The sequence below is a fragment of the Mus caroli genome, chromosome 4 (assembly GCF_900094665.2).
Source record: "Mus caroli chromosome 4, CAROLI_EIJ_v1.1, whole genome shotgun sequence".
Taxonomy (NCBI): domain Eukaryota; kingdom Metazoa; phylum Chordata; class Mammalia; order Rodentia; family Muridae; genus Mus; species Mus caroli.
Genome location: NC_034573.1, coordinates 116,640,626 through 116,664,356, shown reverse-complemented (window position 1 = coordinate 116,664,356; position 23,731 = coordinate 116,640,626). Strand labels below are relative to the sequence as shown.

The 23,731-nt window shown below is 41.4% G+C and overlaps 1 protein-coding gene across 1 annotated transcript in view; it reads left to right on the top strand.

Annotated features, from left to right (window-relative positions):
• The window catches only part of Zmym4 (zinc finger MYM-type containing 4), a 102,556-nt gene extending 80,021 nt beyond the window's left edge, over positions 1-22,535 (top strand). Inside the window, exons 23-29 of the mRNA XM_029476446.1 lie at positions 2,074-2,245; positions 2,372-2,467; positions 7,045-7,196; positions 14,431-14,542; positions 15,774-16,022; positions 19,065-19,194; positions 20,503-22,535. Coding sequence (XP_029332306.1) covers positions 2,074-2,245; positions 2,372-2,467; positions 7,045-7,196; positions 14,431-14,542; positions 15,774-16,022; positions 19,065-19,194; positions 20,503-20,710 — 1,119 coding nt within the window. The 3' untranslated portion in view covers positions 20,711-22,535. The remainder of the gene's footprint in view (positions 1-2,073; positions 2,246-2,371; positions 2,468-7,044; positions 7,197-14,430; positions 14,543-15,773; positions 16,023-19,064; positions 19,195-20,502) is intronic.
• Positions 22,536-23,731: the final 1,196 nt, after the last annotated feature.

Below are 23,731 nucleotides of genomic sequence, written 5' to 3'. Positions count from 1 at the left end.
TGTAGACCAGGCTGGCCTCGAACTCAGAAATCCGCCTGCCTCTGCCTCCCGAGTGCTGGGATTAAAGGCGTGCGCCACCACGCCCGGCTCTATTATAAGATTTTTAACAATGTATATATACATGCATCCCTGGACGTTGAACTCAGGGATGCATACAAAGCCAGTGCTTTATCACTTGAGCTATACACCCAGCCCTTTTAATTGTCTTTGTTTTGAGGCAGATTGTCAATTAGTTGCCCAGGCCGCCATTAAGTTCACGCTGTCGATTAACCAAACTTTTATTTGAGATTCTTTTGAGTCATGTACTTGTCATGTACATCACTGTATTGAGGCTTTTTTCTATAACTTACCAAATTATTGATATAAGTGTTCTATATTTGTACTGCATGTGTGCTTGGTACTCAGAAATTCCAGAAAAGGGCATTGGGTTCTTTGAAACTGATGTTACAGGTAGTTGTGATTTGCGGGGTAGGTACTGGCAATTGCAGCTATGTCCTTTAGAAGAGCATCCAGTGTTTTTAACTGCTGAGCCATTAATCCAGTTTCCAGGATTCTATTTAGATTTTAAGCATCAATTTACAAGTTAAAATCAGCAATGATGTCATAAATGATATTCTTTTTTATCTCTTCAGTGACAGTGTTCTTGGTATTTTGGTATTACCATTGTTTAAAATTACATATTTTAAAAGGGCCAACTTCTATTTTATCTGGGTTTTTTTACCACATTGTTTTATCCCATTTTTATTTCCTTGTTTAATGTTTTTGTTAGTATAAATTAATTATATATAACAGTGAATTTCATTATGATATTTTCATATAAGCACATGGTGTATTTAGATGACATTCCCACACACACACACACACACACACACACACACACAACTTCCAGTAACCTTTCTGGTCCTCATCCCAATAGTTCACTTCCTCTTTTCAGCTAACCTCTGTCTTTTCATATCTTTCCTGTTTGTTTTCTTAGTGACCTGATGAGTTTCATTAGAATTGCTTACAGGAGCAACCTTTCCTCACTCACAGATTGTTAACAACACTTAGACTTATGATGTGGTGTGGGCCTACCTCAGCTCCTTTCTCTTCATCTCACTCCTTTGCTTTGGCCTTTTGGAGACAGAGTAACACTGTGTAGCCATGGCTGACTTCACCTGGCTAAGTAGATCAGGATGGCTTCAAAATTGCAAGAATTTACCTGCCTCTTCCTTCCAAGCGCTGAGATTACAGGCATGTGTCATGGCCAGTCTTTAGCATTTTAAGATGTTTAGATTGTGGATCTTACTTTGGCTTTTTATTTTAGTTCCCTTCCTCTCATCCTCTCCCTCCCTCCCTCCCTCCCTCCCTCCCTCCCTTTCTACTTTACTGGAGCTAGTACCCTGAGTTTCACTCATGCTAGGCACATGTTCTGCCTGAGTTGCAGGACAGAGTTTTTTCACTTTTTCAAAAGTTTGTCAGTACTTTGAACATCTGCATCTGTATTATATCCTCACAGGGTTTTATGATTTTCACTTAAAATTATAACATCTAATTATAGCTGTAATTTCTTCCTTGATCTATACATTATTTATAGGTATACTATTTATGATTTGGGAAGATTTCTTGACAGTCTTCCAGTATTGGCTTTAAGTCTGTTTCTTGTGTGAATGATTTATGGAGGCCTGTTTTATAGCTTGGAATATAACCTATTCAAGTGAACTGATAATAGAACACATGACAATGGTTATATATCAGTTTCTTAAATGTTGGTAGGAACTGTAGCAATTTCTTTTCATATAAATTAGGTTAAATACTTTCTTGGAGTTTTGAGAACGGGTCCTCTATCATCTGGACTTTGTATGGAACTAAGAATGACCTTGTACTTCCTCATCCTCCCACCTCCACTTCCCAAGCACGGGGCCAGCTTTGCATCGCTACACCTAAAAATCCAGCCCTGAATTCTGAATCTTTATGATATAAAAATAAATTTTATTTTTACTCAATAGGATTATTTTCTTTGCATCTCTGAGAAATTAGACTTTTAAAATTTCAAAGTAAGTTTAATAGGTTGAATTTTTGGAATTCTCACAGGGGAGGAAGAAGTCTGTAGTACCTGTGGAACCCAGAAGTCTTATTCAAGGAGCCTTGCAAGGGTGCTCAGTGTCTGGAATGACACTGAAGTATATGTATGGGGTAAATGCCTGGAAGAACTGGGTTCAGTGGAAAAATGCCAAGGACGAACAAGGAGATCTGAAGTGTGGGGGTAAGTAGACATTGTATTTTGATGTGTGGATCTACGAATTAGAAACAAAGTCATAAATATATTCAAAGACGATTAGAGCTTGGTTTTATACAGTCCCACTTGATTGTTATTTACCTGTCTCATTAGGAGGTGATCTTGCCTCTGCTAGTCCGTGTTCTGACTCCTTAGGAAGTGCTCAAGACCATGCACTCTCTCAAGAATCCTCAGAGCAAGGCTGTAAAGGTAAAAGTTGCTAATGTCTCTCTGCTGTAGGTTACTTATAGTATTGGAGTTTAAATTGTTTTTATGTGTGTGAGTGAGTATTTTGCCTATATGTATATCTGTGGAATATGTGCATGCCTGGTGCATGCAGAAGCCAGAAGAGGGCATTGGATCCCCTAGAAATAGAGCTACAGGCAGCTGGAAGAGCAATCAGTGCTCTTAACCACTGAACCATCTCTCCAGCCCCTAGTAATATTGTTGATTTAATTTTGTAAACTGACCAGATGTGGCTAGGTTTGCTAGTCTTGGCACTGCAAAGAAAAGAGAATTAATAGTTCAGGGTAATTTTCAGCTGCACAATGAGGTCAAGGCTCCCAGAAAGAGGAAGGGCTCTGAGCTGAGTTTTAAATGTTAAGATTTAGAGTCTTAAGAGTAATTAACTTCATATCCTCAGTTGTAAAGATGTTACTGTGTACTCAGCTGGTGCCGAGTTTATACAGCATGTATAGTTAATTTTCTTTTTAAGCACATAAATAATTCAAAATAATCTAATGTGTATGTATAATAAACTATATTAAACTGTAAGGATTTTATGATATTTTGGATTTAAAAAAAAATCAAGAAAAGACTTGCTGCTTCTGTATAAATATTCCCCGCTATTGAGATCCCTATGGCTTTAGAAAATGTTTAAGATATATTTTATGTGTATTCGTGTTTTGCCTGCATTTACATATATGCATAACACAGATGCCTGGTGGCTGAAGAGGTCAGAAGAGAAGGTGAGATTCCCCTGGAACTAGAGTTACAGAGGCTGTGAGTTGCCATGGAGGTGCTGGAAAGCAAACCCAGGCCCTCTGCAAGAGCAACCATTCGTTGCTCTTATCTTCCTTTTTTTTTTTTTTTTTAGATTTTATTTTTTATATATATGATGAGCATACTGTAGCTGTCTTCAGACGTACCAGAAGAGGGCATCAGATCTCATTACAGGTTACCGTGAGCCACCATGTGGTTGCTGGGATTTGAACTCAGGACCTCTGGAAGAACAGTTGGTGCTCTTAACCTCTGAGCCATCTCTCCAGCCCCCGCTCTTATCTTCTGAACCATCTCTCTAGCCTCGAGATCCATAATGCCTTTTAATGTTTGTTTCATTTTAGTATCTAGCCATTTAGACTCAAATAATTCAAATACAGCACTCATGTACTATGACACCTTTTTTTAGACTTCCATAAGTTTCCACTTTTTGTTGATTTGATTTACTGATCTAGACTGTTTTTGTGTTTTGTTTTTATTACTTTGTGTTGTATACCAGTAGAGTCAGAATGGATGAAGTGAGGTTGGTTTGTTTGTTTTTTAATAAAAGAGAGTTTAATTTGACACTTGCCATTTTAGAGGGTTAGAGCCCATGAGCATCCCAGCAGACAATATGGTGGCAGGCAGGCATGAGTATTTAGAAAGCCTGTCCCCAGTTACATACCTTGTCCAACAAGGCTGCACCCTCTAATGCTTCCCAGCTAGTACCACCAAATAGGGACCAAGCATTCAAATACATAACTTGTAAGGACCATTCTCTCTCTTTTTTTTTTTTTTTTTTGGTTTTTCGAGACAGGGTTTCTCTGTATAGCCCTGGCTGTTGCCTCCCGAGTGCTGGGATTAAAGGCGTGCGCCACCACGCCCGGCTTGTAAGGACCATTCTCATTCAAACTACCATATTCCACTTCCTGACCTCTATAGGCTTGTAGCCATATCATAATGCAAAATGCATTCAGTCCAACTTGAAAAGTCTCCATGGTCTTTCAGTCTCAACATTGTTTGAAAGTCTCTTGTGAGACTCAAGACAATATAACAGTTGTAACCTGCAAAATCAAAGCAAATGTGTACTTCTAATGTATATTGACACAGAATATGTATTAATGTTTGAAAGGAAGGAATAGGGGCATACTGAGGAAATACTGGACCAAAGCAGGACCAAAACCCAGCACAGCAAACTTTAAATCCTATAGTTCTATGTCTGATGTCAAATGGTTCAGATGGCTCCACTCTTCCAGCTTTGTTGACTACAACACACTTCTCTCTCCTGGGCTGACTTCATTTCCTATCTGTAGCTCTAATGGCTCCGGCATCTTGAACATTTAGGGACCTGTCCAGTGCAATCTTGACTTTCCTTTCATAGCTTTACAAAATGGCCTCTCTGGTCCGCCAGTAAGGGACTCCCCCTGCCTCACACCGGAGCTAAGTGTCTCTCCTTAGCAGCAGAGGAAGATTGGTACCACAACCTTCACTACTGTATTCTCTATGATCCAAAGCCAGGACCACATGAACAACACTGCCAAGTCCTGTTGTTTGCTTGGGATTCCGCTTGACCCCCTGGAGTCAAATTTGCATAAGCTTGCATTTGTTGCTGTTTGTTTGTTTATATTTTGTGGGTTGGGCTTGAGATTTTCCAACTATACATTTTCTCTTACAAGTAGGTGATTATCAGGTTTTGACTTTTATTGCTAGTAGTCTGTTTGCTGGCCTTGGAGCTCACCAAGTTCTGATCAGAGCAGGCGGTTGCTACTCTGTTCTGTGATGACTCACAGTCTCTATAAATCAAGTGTTAGCCTTTGTTCTCTAAAGGGTCTGTAAATGCTTTCCTATTGGGAAGTCGTGCCTGCAACCATTTCCCTGTTGTGTAGCTTTCTTCATTGAGAGAACAGAGAGAGCCAGGTGCAATATATCTGTAATTCCTGTATATTCAGCTGTTTAGAGGCACAGGAATTAAGATTATTTGAGTTTATAAGTTCAATACTAGCCTTGACAACTTAGACTCAAACTTAAAAACAAAATGTGGGTGGAAAATGGTAGGAGTGAAAGTGGTCTGGTGGCTGGGCAGTGGTGCTGCACACCTTTAATCCCAGCACTTGGGAGGCAGAGAGAGGCAGGCAGATCTCTGAGTTTAACAACAGCCTGGTCTACAGAGCTGCCAGGGATACAAAGAGAAACCCCTATCTCAAAAAAAAAAAAAATGAGACATACAGGGGGCGGGGGAATGAACACAGACACACAGACTAGTAATATTGTTTTAGATTACCAAGTCTTCAGATTGATAGGCACAGGAGCTGTTCAGTCATTTCTACTTGTCATTTTTCCACAAAATCTGTAGAATGTGTTATTCACCAGATATCCAGATACGCCGAGGACAGGGACGGTCCTAGGATCCTCCCTTACCTTGTGCAGAGCCAACATAGAAGAATCACAGGCATATCTTTGGGAAGTGTAAGCCTGTTGGCATGCATGAAAGCAGTGATGGGGGTTCATACTGCATAGCCCAGATGAGTGTGTTCCAGTGGGAGCTGTACACGGGGTAACTCTACTGCTGGAAACAGAGATTTTCACTTCTTCACAGTCTTAGTCTAACACATGAAACTCGTGCTTGGCCTGAATTTGTTCATATTTTCTTCCCTTTCCCCAATTTCTCTGAACCAGTTCATTTAATGACCTAGCAACAGCAGTACTGCATTCTAACATTTCTAGGAGCATGATGGTATTCTGTGTTATTTGAAATAATCTTACACTAAGTTCTGAGAAAGAGAAAGTTAGGCAGCACTTCCTCAGTGGATCTTCCCAGTGCCTTTAATACAGCAATAGGCCCAGGAGTTCCTTGATTCTTCAGAAGTAAATACAGTATTGAGTTTTTCAAATTGACCTGGTCTTAGTACAAACCCAGTCCCAGTTTTCTCCAATTCCCATATAGAACCAGATTTCCTATATCTGAAGCTGGCCTCAAGGTAGGCGGTGGGGGGTGAGGAGAGAGAGAGAGAGAGAGAGAGAGAGAGAGAGAGAGAGAGAGAGAGAGAGAGAGGCAGAGGAGAGCGAGAAATCTAATAGGGAAGAGTTCAGTTAAAAGAGTCTGAAGGAAGCAACACAGGGCTATACCACAAAGAATGAAGATTTAAAAGGCAGGCAGATAAAGAATACCAATTTGAAGATGCAAAAGATCTCCAGAGAACATTCAATAACAATTTTCAAGGCCTAGGACTGTGCTGCAGCAGGGAGAGCATTTGCTCAGTATGTCTGTCTCTGTCTGACTCTCTCTGTCTATGTCTCTCTCTCTCTCTCTCTCTCTCTCTTCACTATGTAGCCCTGGCTGTCCAGAATTTGCTGTGTACACAAGGCTGGACTCTAACTCAAAAGAGATTTATCTGCCTGCTTCTTCCTCTCATGCTGGAATTAAAAGCACACACCATTGTGCCCAACTTCTTTTTGTTTACTTTCATAGAGTCCTAGTTAAATAAAACTTGTGCCATACATAGTACTTGTTATACCATATGCAGTAAACCATCTTTATTTGTCTACTGGTAAAACAGATCTGTTCTTTGATTGGTTTTTTTAATTCTGCACAGGGTTTTTCTTTGTAGCCCAGGCTAGCCTAGACCTCAGAATCCTCCTGCTTTAGCATCTTGAGAGCACAGATTACAGGTGCGCTTTCCTGTTTACAATGTCTTTGTGATCCAATACAGTGTTCAGGGCACAATGGTACTTGTGTTGATTTAGTAAATAGTAGTTATACAGTGTTTTCTAAAGTTAATGTTTCAGATGTGTTTTCTGCCTTTCCACAGCCCGCTCTGTGAAACTGAAGGAAGATATTCTGTCCTGCACTTTTTCTGAGTTGAGTTTGGGCTTATGCCAGTTTATCCAAGAGGTGCGGAGACCAAATGGTGAAAAGTATGACCCAGACAGTATCTTATACCTGTGCCTTGGAATTCAGCAGGTACCAATTTCAATAACACATTTGATTGGTTTTATCATCTGAGATACTTAATGAATTAAATTGAAAATGAATGTATATTGTCATTTAGTTTTGTTATAAACTTTTTTTTGGGGGGGTGAACTGCTACAATTTAAAAGTCTTAACATATAGCCCTTCCTAAATTAAACTGAGAATGTTGGTAGAATAAGAGATGTGGGGGTCATGTATTTTACAGGTAAACAAACAAAAAAACGTGTAAATAGCCGGGCGTTGGTGGCGCACGCCTTTAATCCCAGCACTTGGGAGGCAGAGACAGGTGGATTTCTGAGTTCAAGGCCAGCCTGGTCTACAGATTGAGTTCCAGGACAGCCAGGGCTACACAGAGAAACCCTGTCTCGAAAAACCAAACCAACCAACCAAACAAACAAAAAACGTGTAAATAGTCTACCTAGACACGACTGACTGTCTGCATGAATATATGCTTTATTTGCACTTTTGAAGTACAAAATAAAATAATAGATATGTGAATACTTAACATTTGCAACAGTCAATTGTTCATAAGAGTGCGACAAGAGTTTCAGCAGCTAGAGACGGTGCATGCTTTCTACAGCAACTTGAGCATAGGATTTATGAGGGTTTTCTCCTCTTTTTCCTAATTTTTATTCAGTATCTCTTCAACATTTGTTTATGGCTAGGACAGGTTTGGTTCATGCTCATAGGATGAGTTATAGGATGAATTATAGAATTCTGTTACTAGAGATGCTGAGTCAGTCGGATTACAAGTTTGGGAGCAATTACATAGTCATAAATCAAAAATCACCCATTACAGCTAAGTTCTGACACGTTTGTAAGTTACCCGATATTGTTAGTGCTCACCAAGTGTGAGAGTTAAGTAAATAGAGGGTAATCATAAAATTGAGCATATCATTTAAACCATAAGTTTATTTACAAATTAGAATGTGGATATGGTAGCATATGCCTGGAATCTCACCTTCTTAAGAGGATGACGCTGAATGACTGCAAGTTGAAGGACAGCCTAGGCTACATGGTGAGGCCTCCATTTAAAAAAAAGTAATGTCTAGTGACACATTCAGTAAACAAAAGTATAAGTTATATGTATTACTATATAGTGACATTGGTATGAATTTATAACATGAAATAAAAATGTATGCAGTGGTAATTGTCTCTGGGTGGTTTTATCTGACTGTTCTTAAACAAGGTAGGTGTTTTCATTTGTTTTGTTTTTTAATTACAAAAGTAAGTGCCAAGTTGGGTAGCACACAGCTATTAGCCCAGCTCTCAGGAGGCAGAGGCAAGAGGATCTCTGTGAGTTCAAGACCAACCTTGTCTATGTAGCCCTAGGACAGTCAGTTCTACACAGACCTGTCTCAAAAAACAAACAAACAAACAAATGACAAAAATAAGTAGCTAGCAGACTGGAGAGATGGCTTAGCAGTTAATAGTACTGATTGTTCTTCCATAGGTCCTCAGTTTCTTCCTAGGCACATGTTGCTTGCCTTTTTCCCATAGGGATCAGAAGAAGAGGTCTGATAAATCCCCTGGAACTGGAGTTATAGACAGTCGTGAGCTGCCATTAGGTGCTGGGAACTGAATCCAGGTCTATTGCAAGAATATCAATTGCGCTTAACTGCTGAACCATCTCTCCAGCTTTGCTATGTGTGTACCTATGCCTCTGTCTTTCTATCTGAAAGAGAATGGGAGGGATATGTGTGTGTACATGTGTATACATGTGTGAGGGTGCACATACATGCCCTGTATTACTCTGTTTTATTCCCTGAGACAGGGGATCTCACAGAATCTGAAACGTGACTTATCATCAAATTCCAGGGCTCTGCAGGTCTCCACACTCCAGTACTAGGGTTTCAGGCCCACCTAGCCATGCCTGACTTGGACTGATGTGCTGGGAATTCAAATTGGGGTCCTTATGCTTGTTCAGCAAGTGTTTTATCACCGAACTATTTCCACCCTGTTCCTACCCCCAACCCCCACCAGCCCTGCTTCACTTAGTTCTTATTTAGAACAATAGGGTCTGTACAACTTGTTTCTTTCAGTGAAGGATATCATCTTTCTCTTTCTCCTTCTTTCCCCTCTCCCCCTCCCTTTCTCACCTCTTTCTTTTTTCCTTTCCTTTCCTTTCCTTTCCTTTCCTTTCCTTTCCTTTCCTTTCCTTTCCTTTCCTTTCTTTTCTTTTCTTGAAAGCAGAAAGGATCATGGGAAGTTTGAGGCCAACCTGGTATACATAATTTAGCTTGAAGCCTGCTGGGCTGCTAGGGACCAAACCTCAGGAATTGCTTGCATAGCAGATGCTTTACAAAGCATCTCAGTCCTCTACATTTATTTTTTAAATGGGGAAACATCAAAATTATATATTAATGCAGTATCAGTCTATTCCCATTTTCTCTTGGATAGACAGACAGAGGCATAGACACACCAAAAACACACCAAACCAAAGTACTTAACAAGGAGCTGGAGGGGTGGTTCAGCAGTTAAGAGCAATTGATGTTCTTGCAATAGACCTGGATTCAGTTCCCAGCACCTAAATGGCAGTATCTACAAGTTCACATTACAGATCTATCTCTTTGAGCCTTTATAATTTTTTTTATGGTACAAATGTTAAAATTCTTTCTTTTCCCACTTTTTTTTGTTTTGTTTTGGTTTTGGTTTTGGTTTTTCTAGACAGGGTTTCTCTGTATAGCCCTGGCTATCCTGGAACTCACTTTGTAGACCAGGCTGGCCTTGAACTCAGAAATCTGCCTGCCTTTGCCTCCCGAGTGCTGGAATTAAAGACATGCGCCACCACGCCTGGCCTTTTCCCACTTTTTAAAAGAACATTTATTCATTTGTTTTGGGGCAGGCGTGCCATGGTGCATTTTGTAGAGACCAGAGAACTATTTGTGGGGATCTGTTCCCTCCTACTGTACTGGTCCTGGTAGATGAACTCAGGGCATCAGTTTGACAACCAGTGCCTTTACCTCCTGAGCCATCTTCCTGGTTTGTCTGTTTCTTCATCTTTTGAAATGTACAGCATATTACTATCACCTGAAATCCCCCTTCTCTGTCACAACACTCCAGATAGTCTTGCTTCTAACTCACTGACTAGCCACAGTTTGAAAGACACAAAAATGAACCCATTTTGTATTTGTCTTTCTGTACTGAGCATATTTCAGTTAGCATAGTATTTTCCAAGCCTGTCCATGTTCTTTACTTAAAATGACTGCATACTCTTTTAAAAGCGGATAGTATTGCATTATATATGGGTACCACCTTTTATTTCATCTGTTTATGGGCATTATATTAGTTAGCTTTTCTTATCACTTTGACAACATAGCTGACAGCAGTAACTTTGCAGGAAGGTTTATATTGGCATTCAGAGTCTGCAGTCACTGTAATAGATAAGCTGTGGTAGTGGGAGCGTAGGGCTTCTTTTCACCATGACCACTATACAGCTCTGGCCAGAAGCTGAGCTAGGCTGCTAACATCAAAGGTCTGCTTGGTAGACACACGTCCCAGAGTGTCTACAACCTCCCAAAGCAGTACCCATCAGCTGCTGACCATGTTTCCAAACACAAGCGGGAAAATTTCACATTCAGATTTAACACACACTGGTTGACTTCATATTTCAGTTGTTGTGGGTAATGTTGGAGTGAACTTAGAATACTAACAGTAGGCTGGAGAGATGACTGAGTCATGAAAGTGCCTGCGGTATGAGCATGAAAACCTGAATTTAGATTCTCAGAACCCATGTAAAGCTGGCATGGTGTCTGCCTGTACCTCCCAGCACTAGAGCTAATTGCCAGCCTGCCTAACATAATCAGTGAGTTTCAGATTCCATAAGAGCTCTTCTTTTTTACAAAATAAAAGATAGAAACTGAATGAGGAGACCCGCCCAACATTGACATCTGATCTGGATGTTCAGGATGATGAGGGCATCCCAAAATGGAGTTTCAGGTGGCTGTGAATGGCCATGTGGGTACTGGGAATTGACCTTGGGTCCTCTGCAAGAGCAGCGAGGGCTGAGCTCTCTCTTCAGCCTTATAGTAATATTTGAGATCACCTATTAGATCTAGAGGGATTTGTTGCCTTGCCAGCAGTATATAGGATTAGATCCATTTGTACTACTATAGTTAAGTTACATTAAGTATGCTTTAAATATATATCTTAGGGCTGGTGAGATGGCTCAGTGGGTAAGAGCACCTGACTGCTCTTCCGAATGTCCGAAGTTCAAATCCCAGCAACCACATGGTGGCTCACAACCATCTGTAATGGGATCTGACTCCCTCTTCTGGAGTGTCTGAAGACAGCTACAGTGTACTTACATATAATAATAATAATAAATATATATATATGTATATATATATTAAATAATATATTAAAATAATATATACCTTGTGGCATGCACACACACAGACTCACGGTAGAGGGGCAAAACCAGACTCAGTCCTTTTGTAGAGCAGTGTATGCTGGGCCGGGCTCTAGTCCAAGTACTTTAATCTTTATGATGTTTTTATAAACAGACCTTTGTTTGTTTGTTTTTTAACTTCCTACTTGGGTTGTAAAAGGATTTGTTGTCTATCTCCCACAACCTGCTGAGCTCCCACGTTGGCTCTGACCATTTATATGTCATAAGGGCATGTGTGTGAGCCTGTTATCTGAAAGGAGAGGAGGGAATGTGCAACTCGGTTTCTTCTGGGAGGGGTTTATAGTTTTCTCTGGCCAGCATCGTTGTGGTTAGGGCTTTCAACACAGTGGTGAATAGGCGTGGCGAGGACTGATGTTCAGCTCTCATTCCTCACAGGGATGGAGACCTTAGACCCATGCATTTCATATGTAACAGTGGATTTTAAAATGTGTGTTTGGTAAGACTAAATTTTCTACATTTCACTGGTAATTAATTGGCTTTGTTAGCTGAGTTTTAAAGTCTGTCTTCTGCTTTTTAAACTTGTGAAAGTGACTTTGTTAAAAGGACAAAAACAGAGGCTAGGGGTTGAGTCCAGTGGTCAGTGCTTATCTATCTAATAACAAGGCGAATTAGGCAAGTAAGATCATAAGTTGCTTCTGAAAAGGCCTCATTCAAATAGATATTATAGTGATGGATAATTGTTATTGACTAGGATAAATATAAATGAAAATAATTTTCTCCAGCTTATACATAGCCAGAGATGAAAGACACTGTAATAGATGTGAGATAATATCTTTACAATACTGAAGGCTCAAGCTATAGACTCAGCAAATGCTTTCTGCTCTTTTAGAGGGCCTGAGTTCAGTTCCTAGCACTTAGGTCATTCTCCACCTGTGATGACTCTAGCTCTATGTGAAGCAATGCCTTTCGACTTCCATAGACATCTGTACTCACATGTGCACACGTGTACAGACACATAAAATAAATCTTTAAAAACAAAACTAAATGCTACCTTGTATTGTTCTGTAACCATTTATTATATTTGTTAATTGATTTATATCTTATAAATTTATATCTTACAAACCTCAATACAGCTTAAACTGTGTATTATCCAAACATTTTTTTGTTTTGTTTTTTTGTTGTGGTAGTGGTTTTGGATTTTTGGTTAGTTGGTTGGTTGGATTTTTGAGACATGGTTTTATTTGGCTGTCCTGGAACTCACTCTGTGGACCAGGCTGGCCTCGAACTCACAGAGATCCACTTGCATCTTCCACCTGAGTGCTCGGATTAAATGTGAACTCCACCACCACCACCTGGCTATCTCTTATTCTGTGATATTGCTAATAGTTGACATTTTCAGGTTGGGATTACTGGTACACATCATTAATCGTAGGACTGAAAAGCGAATAGAGCTCTGTGAGTTCTCAATATATTCTACATATTGAGTTCTAGGATAGCCAGGGCTATATAGAGGGACCTTGTCTCTCCCAAACCCCATCTCTACCCCCAAAAAAGGATCATTCAAGATGTTGTTCCAGGTGTTGAGAGCTGTGATTGGAAGGTCCTAAGTAAGGTTTCTTTTTCCTTCTTAATATCTATCTACTTTTATGCATATGAGTTTTGTTTGTTTTGAAGATTTATTTTATGTATGTGAGTGCCCTGTCTGCATGTACATCTTCATGTCAAAGGAGTGCAATCAGATCCCATTATAGGTTGTTGTTGTGAGCCACCATGTGGTTGCTAGGAATTGGACTCAGGACCTCTGGAAGGGTAGCCAGCCCTCTTAACCTCTGAGCCATCATCTCTCCAGCCCCACATACGGGTTTTTTGTTTGCATGTGTAACTGTGGTCCACAGGCATGTAGTGCCCGTGAGGGCCGGACAGGAGTGTCACATTCCCGGAATTGGAGTTATAGCTACTAGCCACTGTGTGGGTGACAGGTTCTCTGCAAGGTCAACTCTCTAGCTTCCCACCCCCTAATATGCTTTCATTTTATTTTATTATTATTTGTTATTTTAATTTTATATGTCCAGATGTTTTGCCTACATAGATGCCTGTACACCATGTACATGTGTAGCACCCAGGGAAGATAAAATGTGTTGGGTTTCCTGGATCTTGAGTTATCAACAGTTGTGAACCACCATGTGGGATCTAGAAATCAAACACAGGTCTTCTGGGAGAGCAGTCAGTGCCTTAACCACTTAAGCCAAGTCTCTAGTGCCTCTTCCAACCCCAGTGCCCCCAAGCCCTTAAATCTGAGTTTGCATTGTTTCAGGAGAAAGTTAGTGTAAGTAGTGTGGTAGACAGAAGCTCTATGAGCACATTGCAAACACATAGTGCATATCAGGAAGGAGAGTTCTGAAGAATGCATTGATCAAGGGTTAGCAAAGGAGTGGAGAATTCTTTTTTAGGAAGTTCGTTTGTCTATTTGTTGTATGTGTGTTCTGTATTTGTTCATGAGCCCATGGAGGAGGAGGTTTGGATCCTCTGGGACTAGAGTACAGATGGTTGTGGACTCTGTGGATAGAGTCTGGGTCATCACAAGAGCAGTAAATGCTCTTATCTGCATCCAGTTCTTGGTTTTAGTATTTATTCTGTACCACCCATATTCTTTTTTTAAAAAAAGAACTTTATTTTGCAAATTCCGAGCCAAGTATCCATGCAAAAGCCTTGCACTTGAACCTTTGTATTTTAACCTACAGTATAGTGCTTAGAAGCTGTGCAGGACAGACAGGAGTAGAAAAGGCAGACATTAAGGGACAAAACCATTTCTTAGATGTGTTCTAAACTTGAACTTTCTTTATACCAGTATGTGTTCTTTCTTTTATTTTTTAGTACCTATTTGAAAATGGTAGAATAGATAACATTTTTACGGAGCCCTATTCCAGATTTATGATTGAACTTACCAAACTCTTGAAAATATGGGAACCTACAATACTTCCTAATGGTAAGGGTATTATTTTAAATTATTTTATGATATACTTGTATAAATTGATTTTTTTAAAGTATTTCATATATTGCAATATAATCTGTTTTGATGTAATACAGTTCAGCTTTTAAGGAGAAAATCTTAGACTTATTGTTGAGCATTTTACTAAAATGCAACTGTCAACAGTGTATGAAACTAATATACAACTCAAAACATATATTCAATTATTGTTACATTTGTAGGAATGTTTTATCTGGTAGTATCATGGAACCTACATACTGGTCACTATGGATCAACTCAGATGCGTTCCACGCACAGATGATCTTTTCAGAATGCTAGTGATCTGTGCTTGTTTTATCCTTGAATTTTTAACCAATGGTGTTAGAAAAGTCTGTGGTTCACCCCAGCTCTCAGGAGGGCTGCGACTGGAGAAGTGAGGGTGATAGCCATGACTGTGTCTGCCCTTTCTCTTGAGCTCTGGAGAACCTTTGGACCATCCTGAGCCACAGGCTGTTTGAGAGAGGCTGGCAACATATATTTGGAAGTAATAAAGTCATATGTAGGGATGATCTCCAAGAATAGAATACAGAAGCAGCAACAGAGAGGATAAAAAGAGAGCATTGGGTTAGATCTGAATGAGGGACGTGAAGAATCCTCTCCAAGGAGCAGTGCAGTTTGTTAAGACCTTGACCTTTTCAATACAGATCCTAGTCAGTCCCGAGGTGCATAAGAATGAGAGGGAGGGCGGGAGAGTCCATCTTGCTAAAGGTAAACATGATGGTCTGGGCAGTAGCTGCTTCATTTCCCATGGACCAAAGCTGACTTTGTCCTGGTTCTGTAGTCTGAGCTAAAAAAATAAAAAATAAAAAAAATTTTTAAAAATTTTTAAAAAATTATTTATTTACATCCTAATCACATCTCCCTCCTCTCCTGTTCCCTCCCTTTCACTTCCCCATCTTCGTATTTTTAAATGGTTAGAAACTTGAAAGAAAAATATTTTGTGATATGAAAATTGCATGAAATTCAAATATCTATAAATAAGCCTTATTGTTGAGAGAAAGTGGCCTTTTTGGGAAAGATAAAACAGTACAGTGTAGAGCTGGGTCTGTCTCGTTGGAATGCTGTTCTTCCTGGTGCTGCTTCTGTTTGCCTGCATAGAGAAGAGGTGGGAGAGCAGTCAGCACCTTGCTGTGCTCCCCTTGTGGAAGTGGGGGTTACATGGCTCTCTGTTCCTCTCTACCCTGTCTAGGTTACATGTTCTCCCGCATTGAAGAAGAACATCTGTGGGAGTGCAAACAGCTGGGCGCTTACTCGCCCATCGTCCTGTTAAACACCCTCCTTTTTTTCAATACCAAATACTTCCAACTGAAGAATGTTACTGAGCACTTGAAGCTGTCCTTTGCCCACGTGATGCGCCGGACCAGGACTCTGAAGTACAGCACCAAGATGACGTATCTGAGGTTCTTCCCGCCTTTACAGAAGCCGGAGTCAGAGCCAGGTGTGGTGTTGTTAGATGAGGTTTCTGTTTGAAGTGCAAAGATGGTTATCACTGAAGGTCATGGAGGGCACACTGAAACTTCTTGTAACATTTTAATATTTTTCTGTTTCTGAGTATGTTACAAGCTCTCAAAATAGGAGGCTCTTTGGTTCATTGTAATTTTATTAACTTAAGTTAGAAATGCTGACTTAATTGTATAGTGCCGGGATGACGAGATGGCTCAGGGGTTCAGAGCACTGTCTGCTCTTCCAGAGGTCCTGAGTTCAAATCCCAACAACCACATGGTAGCTCACAGCCATCCGTAATGAGATCTGGTACCCTCTTCTGGTGTGTAGGCATACATGCAGACAGAATATTGTATATATAATAAATAAATAAAATTTTTAAAAAATATTGTGTAGTGTTTCCCCCTCCCCACCCCCCAATTAAGGTACATTTAAAACTTACCAGAGTATTTAAATTTGTAACCATGGTGATAAGCTCACTATTTCCAGCTATCAGTCAACAATTAACAGTTAAAAGAAACATGCTTAGCTTTAATCTATTGGACTTTTTGTTTTTTACAGGAGCATCTTGATTTGGTTAGCATCTTTTAGTCAGTTCTAAAATTCTGAAATAACTCAGAAGCCGACCTAAAGTAGGCCGCTATTAGTACTGTAGGCCTGGGTCAGCAGTAGCGGCTTCAATAAGTGGATTATGATCATGTGTTTCAGAAAGAGACTAAGTGACGCCAGGTCTTCAGTGTCTGAAAAATCCTGCTATTCTAGAACTAGAAATTAAACTTTTGGTTTATGTTTGGTTTTGGTTTTTTGTTTGTTTGGTTGGTTGGTTTTTCGAAACAGGGTTTCTCTGTGTAGCCCTGGCTGTCCTGGAACTCACTCTGTAGACCAGGCTGGCCTCGAACTCAGAAATCCTCCTGCCTCTGCTTCCCAAATGCTGGGATTAAAGGCGTGCGCCACCACCGCCCAGCGGTTTTGGTTTTTTTAAAGCCTTACTATATAGTAGCTCAGGCTATCCTTGACCTCAGTCCTCTTAAATCAGCCTTTCTGAGAGTCGCAGTTACAGCTCTGTTGACATCGTGCACATGTGACACAAAGACGTTCTTCATTTACATCGATAGTAAGTTCTCCCAGTCGTTATCACTTTTAAGAATAAGTTACATAGTGGAAATGTGAGGAGTTAAATTTTCTAAATCTAAACTCTGAATAGTTGGTATGTGTGCACCATACATACTAGCTTGTTTTCAGTTGCTCCTTTAGCTTTAGAAACACTACCGTCATCTTGCCCTTTCCCCTGGTGTCTGTCTCTGGCCATAGCGTGGTGCTTATGCGAGCCACTTCATAGTTTTGTTTTGGTTCTTGCTTTTTGAGACATCTCACTCTGTATCCCAGGCTGCCCTAGGATTCAGTTGTATTTCCCAAACTAGCCTCAGTCATGGAGCCACACATCCTCCTTGGCTTTCTGAGGGCTGGGGTTGCAGGCCTGGTTCTCCTCCTGAAGGTCTGCTTCATCCTCTTAGATAATATCAGCAAAGGAGTGAGAGGCAGTCAGTTATTTCCACATTTGATTGAGTACTTGACAATGTTGATAAAAAGTTCAACTTGTTTTTAAGTAACTTGTAAGGCATTTCTATATAGGAAACTGGAGTTATTTTAAAGCAATAATACTAATGGCTGGAGAGAGAGTCCTAAACCATTTGTTTAAGAGTGACTTTAACAATGGGCTTTGCAGGGACCTGACAGGCTCTGTGGTTTAGAGGACCTCTATTCCCAGCACCCACATGCAGCTTAACAGCTGCTTGGAACTCTGCTTCCAGAGGGATCTGATGCCTTCTTCTGGCCTCTCTGGGCTCTGCATGAAGGTGGTGCACAGACCTACAAAGGGAAACACCCACACGCATCAAATAAAAACAAAGACTTCATTTAAAAAACGGAATGAGGCGATGGCTCAGTGGATGAAAGTGCTTAAAATGCTTGCAACCTAGATTAAGATCCCCAGCTCCACCGGCGGGGTGGGCACGCCTTTAATCCCAGCACTCGGGAGGCAGAGGCAGGCGGATCTCTGAGTTTGAGGCCAGCCTGGTCTACAGAGTGAGTTCCAGGACTACACCTGTCTCAAAAAACCAAAACAAAAAACAAACAAACAAAAAACCGGGGGTGGTGGTGGGAAGAAAAGATCCCCAGCTCCCTTGTAGCAGTGATGATGTAATCTCCTACCTCAGTACCTAGGGGGCTGAGACGGGTGGATCCCTTAAGCTTCCTGGCCAGCCAGTGTTAGGGTATGACTAAACTTCAGGCCAGTGAGAGACCTGTCTCAAGAATACAATGGCTCAGCAGGTAACAGTGACTGCTTCTTAACCCTGGTGACCTAAGTGTGATCTCTGGGACCCGTGTAAAACTTGGAAGGAAGGAGTTGCTGCTACAGAGTTGTTTCCTGACACAGTGTTGTGAGTGAATGAGTGTGCATGCGTGCACACATGCACGCACGCACAAACACGAGTGGCTTGGGCTCTCATGTCCACATACAGAGTTCTGTTTAGTTTGCTGAATGGACAGATGAGACACAGCAGCCTCCTTCTTGTGCCTGCACCATGCACTGTCTAATAGCCCAGCCCCATAGAGTCCTGTCCTATCAAATGATAACTCTGATGCCGTTCCTTAGACTACGTCAGTACAGGGAACTTGAGCAAGAACTCAGTCTGTCCAGTACCCCAGAGGAGAGAGGCATCCATATAAATGCTTTGATTTATGAGCCCTATACCTAATCCATTCTGCTGAGAAAGCCAAGCTCCAGATGAGGACATATCCGTGACAAATGGTCACTTTTGTCACACGACTCCTCTTTGTTTAACAGGAACATACATACGTGTTACAGGACGAGCCTAGTGTTTAGCGTATAAACAAAACTCCTGGCGCATAGTTGCTTAACAAATATTGTTGAATATTTGAAAGAGCAGAGTTAGAGTCTGGCTGGGAAGCAGAAGCTCATTAGGTATGCTGACACTTAGACAAATCTTTGATTTTTTTTTTTTCCTACCTCAAGATAAGGTAACTATTGGCAAGAGGAAACGAAATGAAGATGACGAGGCCCCAGTGGGAGTGGAGATGGCAGAGAACACTGACAACCCGCTGAGGTGCCCGGTTCGGCTTTATGAGTTTTACCTGTCAAAATGGTAAGGGACCTTTCTGTGCTCTGCACACAGAGCGCTTGTCACCCAGCATAGCTGGCACTTCATTCAAGTGACTGGAAGCACAGCTGACTGTGACCCAGAGTCTGCCTCTGTTCATGTTTTCTCCATTCTTCTATCTGCCTGGATTTGGAACTAAGAAGCCAGCCATGTTATCTTAGAGTTTTTCTCCTAAAATTTCTCCAAGGGGGGGAGGGGGATCACATTTTATTTGACCTTCTGATGCACTGGTGTTCATCCTGTATGTAGAGTCTTTTTGGTTTTGGTTTTTGGTTTTTGGTTTTTGGTTTTTGGTTTTTTTTTTTTTTTTGGTTTTTCAAGACAGGGTTTCTCTGTGTAGCCCTGGCTGTCCTGGAACTCTGTAGACCAGGCTGGCCTTGAACTCAGAAATCCGCCTGCCTCTGCCTCCCAAGTGCTGGGATTAAAAGCGTGTGCTATATAGATGGAGTCTTATCTATAGTGATTTATTTTTTGTGTAGAAAACAAATTCTGAGGCTGGTTTTTGGCTAAAACCTTCTAGGAGGAGAAAGCATTGAAGAAATTTGAGTTTTGTATGTTAAAGAGCCAACATCCAAACAGGCCCATCCCTATGCTGGGAGTATATACTCTCCCCTTAGCCACCAACAGTCTGAGTCCAGAGTTTAAAGTTTTGAATTAAAGAAATGTATGACTCACACTAAAAGTACACTTTTTTTGGTCAAAGAAATAATAGCATCAAGTGACCTATGCAGATTGGCCCATTTGAAGTGAAGTACATGATTTGTGCTTTCCTTCCTTTCTTTCTCTTCTCTTCTCTTCTCTTCTCTTCTCTTCTCTTCTCTTCTCTTCTCTTCTCTTCTCTTCTCTTCTCTTCTCTCTCTCTCTCTCTCTCTCTTTCTCTCTCTCTCTTCTCTCTCCCTCCCTCCCTCCCTCCCTCCCTCCCTCCCTTCCTTTCTTACTTTCTTTCGAGGCAGGGTTTCATGTTTCCCAGGCTGGTCTCAAACTTGATTTGTAGCCTAGAATGACCTTGAACTTCCCAGTCCTCACCCCTCCACCTTGCAAGGGTTAGAACTACAGGTATCTGCCCCACACCCGGCTGGGCTTTATCTTTATCACAGTCTACCACTTTCAGCTCGGTTCTGGCCTGCCCTGGGAGGAACATGCCTGTTATGCCTGTGGTTCTGGTGTTACTGACAACGTGAGACAGGATGGGAAGAAGTTCAGAAGTGTTACCTAAGAAAGAATGGTGTGTATTTCCCGTGTTCCCATCTGAACGTTGTTTTCTCTCTTTTGCTTGTTTCCTCCTGCGGATAGTTCTGAAAGTGTGAAGCAGAGGAGTGATGTGTTCTACCTTCAGCCGGAGCGCTCCTGTGTTCCTAACAGTCCCATGTGGTACTCCACATTCCCCATAGACCCTGGAACCCTGGACACCATGTTGACGCGCATTCTCATGGTGAGGGAGGTACATGAAGAACTTGCCAAAGCCAAATCTGAAGACTCTGATGCTGAATTATCAGATTAACATGAAGGAAAGCTCCCGTTTTCATGCACACTGGTATGCACTGGTATGCACTGGTATGCACCAAGCTGGGATGCACTCAGCTGTTGGAAAGATGTTGAAATGCAAGTCCTCTTGACTTGCTTGTTTGGTGGGAAAAACGGTGGCTTCTGAGCCGTAGTGGGCTGCAAATGTAACCTGAAGGGAGAAGGGTGAGTGGATTGGGAGGGAGAGGAGCGTTCGTAGACATCTTCGAAAGACTAACCAGTTCCTGAGTGGTGCATAATCTTATTTTCTTCGGGAATAAGAAATTGTGGAATATTTTTAAGGAAAACTGTTGTATAAAATTCTACCATAGTAACCTTAGTTAGAAGGGGTAGCTTTGCAGTGAGACCCTGGCTGCAGTAGGCTACTTGAGCAAGCTGTCCATGAAAGTCAGGAGAGGTCACTGCACAGCTGAGAGTGGCATCAGATGAGGACAGGGAGACTCAACCTGGAAGATCCAATAAAAATACTCAAGTTTTTATAAAAAAGATAGTGGTCTGGATTGATTTTCACTGCCAACCTACTTATGTGAAGGATAGAAGCCTTTAGTCTTTTAACTGAAGGCCCCTCACATCAGAGGACACGCCCTTCATCACTGTTAGTGAGCCCCTTTTCATTTAGGGTCTTGCCTTCTCAGCTATGGGTGATTTAAGGTAAAAAGGATGATATTTCAGAAAATAACTATGTACACAGAAAATCTGTGGAGCTCATTAGACCCTGGTGTCTTTAAGTATTTATAGAAAGCCCATTAAAATGCCCGCTTCTCTGGGTGCTGCTGTCTCCTGGCCTCAGCTGGTTGCACAGAAGTGGGGCCTCCCTTTGTGTCCAGTTTTCCCCATGGCATCCTTTCTTCCCTGTCTTACTTTCCTGTCCCAAATGATGCTGCTTGTTCTTTGTACCAGCTTCTAGAGGCCCTTGTCATTTCAAAAGGAATAACCTGTCTCCATAATTCTGACAAATGTGTGGGTGACCCCACAAAGACACAGTATTATGTAGCTGTCCGAGTTACGGTAGGGAAGGTCACAGTAGGTTCCTGTGTAAAAGCATTTGGAAGTTGACCTTATTGCCCCAGGGAACTTGAAAGTTAGGAATTGTGGGGCTGGAGTCCGAGGTGACTGACCCCACGAGGTCTTTCTGCTGCTGTATTCCAGACTCTAGCTCGCACAGGTCTATGGGAAGCGCAAGGCGCAGGTGTGTGTGACATTACCAGGTGTCTCCCTCATCTCCATTCTCAGTTTCTTTCCTACAAATTTTGAATCAAGCTTTTAATAATGTTGGATAATTCCTGAGCTTCTTTAATTGACGTTAACTTGAGCTTACAGCAGACCTGAGAGAAGTCATAAGCCTCTCCCACGTGTCACCTAAGACTTCAGTGTGTCCCATGTTATAGGTGGGAGTAGCAAGTTGGTTGTTTTGTTTTAAACAAATAAAGGTCATTTAAATACGACAGAACTTTAAAATGGGCCTTTGACATTGTGTACTTAGTGGTTCTGTCCCTCTGCTTGTAACAAATATCCTTTTTGTTACTAAGAATTATGTGAACGAAGTAAACCTGCCCCAGTCTGTGTGATTAACTCCGTCTGTGCTGTCAATCTGACGGGAACTTCTTCCTTCCAGACCGCGATTGATTGGAGGGAAGGCAGTTGGCCTGTCTGATAAGTCACCAATAAACCATCCAAAACACCAGGTGTCAGTCCTGCTGTATCAGTTTTGATTTGTGTGAACACTAACATTTCCCATCTAGAGTTGTATGAAAAACAAATACTGTTAGCTTAGTATATAAATTGTTATAAAATACCAAAAAGAAAAAAAAAATGTATCATTTAAGAGAACAACCACTACCCAGATAAACGACTGACTGTGTCGGGCTTCAGCTGCATGTTAGTGCAGGGGCTTCAGACCCTAAACTAATGTTAAAAACTGGTTGATCCTCAGTCATTCCTCCTGAGTGTAGCTGTTTGCTGTGTCAAATCATTTGCTTTTTTTATTTTGTTAAAATTGTGTAAAACCATACTTACCCCTTCCTCCCTCTAGGGGGAGTGAGGAACAAGCCCAACAACTAGCGCCTGAGCTCCGCCTGTCCCTGTCCTTGGTCTCTGTCTCTGGATTTTCTCTTTGCAGGCACCACAGAACTATTCCCTTAGAATAAAATAGTATATTTGTATTTGATGGGTGAGTTCTTTTCCTTTGTTGCTTTAAAGAACTTTAAATATATTTTTTTATTTGATCTTATTGGTATGATCCAAGAGATGTAAAATTGCAAAAAAAAAGAAAACAGCTTTCAGAAAAGTTCCTTGGCTTTTGTTCACTGCCGTCTTCCTGTGGCTTGCTTGCTTCCTGTCAAGGCTTGTTTCCATTTTTAGATAACTTTTAACCATATTAAAAGTCCCAGTAGCTAGCGTGCCAGGTGGCATGCACACAGCCTTTGGGCAGACCTCTTCAAGGTCCTGTCACTGAGAGTGTTTGCCAGGTCAGAGACTCAGCAGGGTGCATGAGGGCCTCGCTGATGGTGTGGGACTCAAGAGTGCGTTTTCTTAGTGGGTACAGGTGTCCTGGGTACTCCACCAAACTCTGCATGGACCATTTGTGTTTCCCCTACATTCCTACATTTATAAAACTCTTTTCCCAAAACATGGAAAGTAAAATGTTTCTGTAAAGGAGGTCCAGTTTCCACGTGAATACAAAAATCCTTCCTAGTGTCTGTCTGAAAGATGAGGGGATAGTGAGGTACCAGTGCCCCGCCTTCCTCTGCACTGCCAGTGTTCATCACCATACTTTGTCCTGTCCTTGAGATGTTTTAATTGTGAGGCACTGTGACATTGGAAGAGTTGCAGGCTCTGGGGTCTTTCTGATTGCTCTCTCTATGTAACCCTAAGTAAATGGGAGAAACTGCTCAGTTGTCTCCTCTGTGAAATGAAACAGTAACAATTTCTTGGTTGTTAGGCATGGCACATTGTAGCTTTCAAATGTAAGATGGCTCTTAAACCCTTACCCATCTCT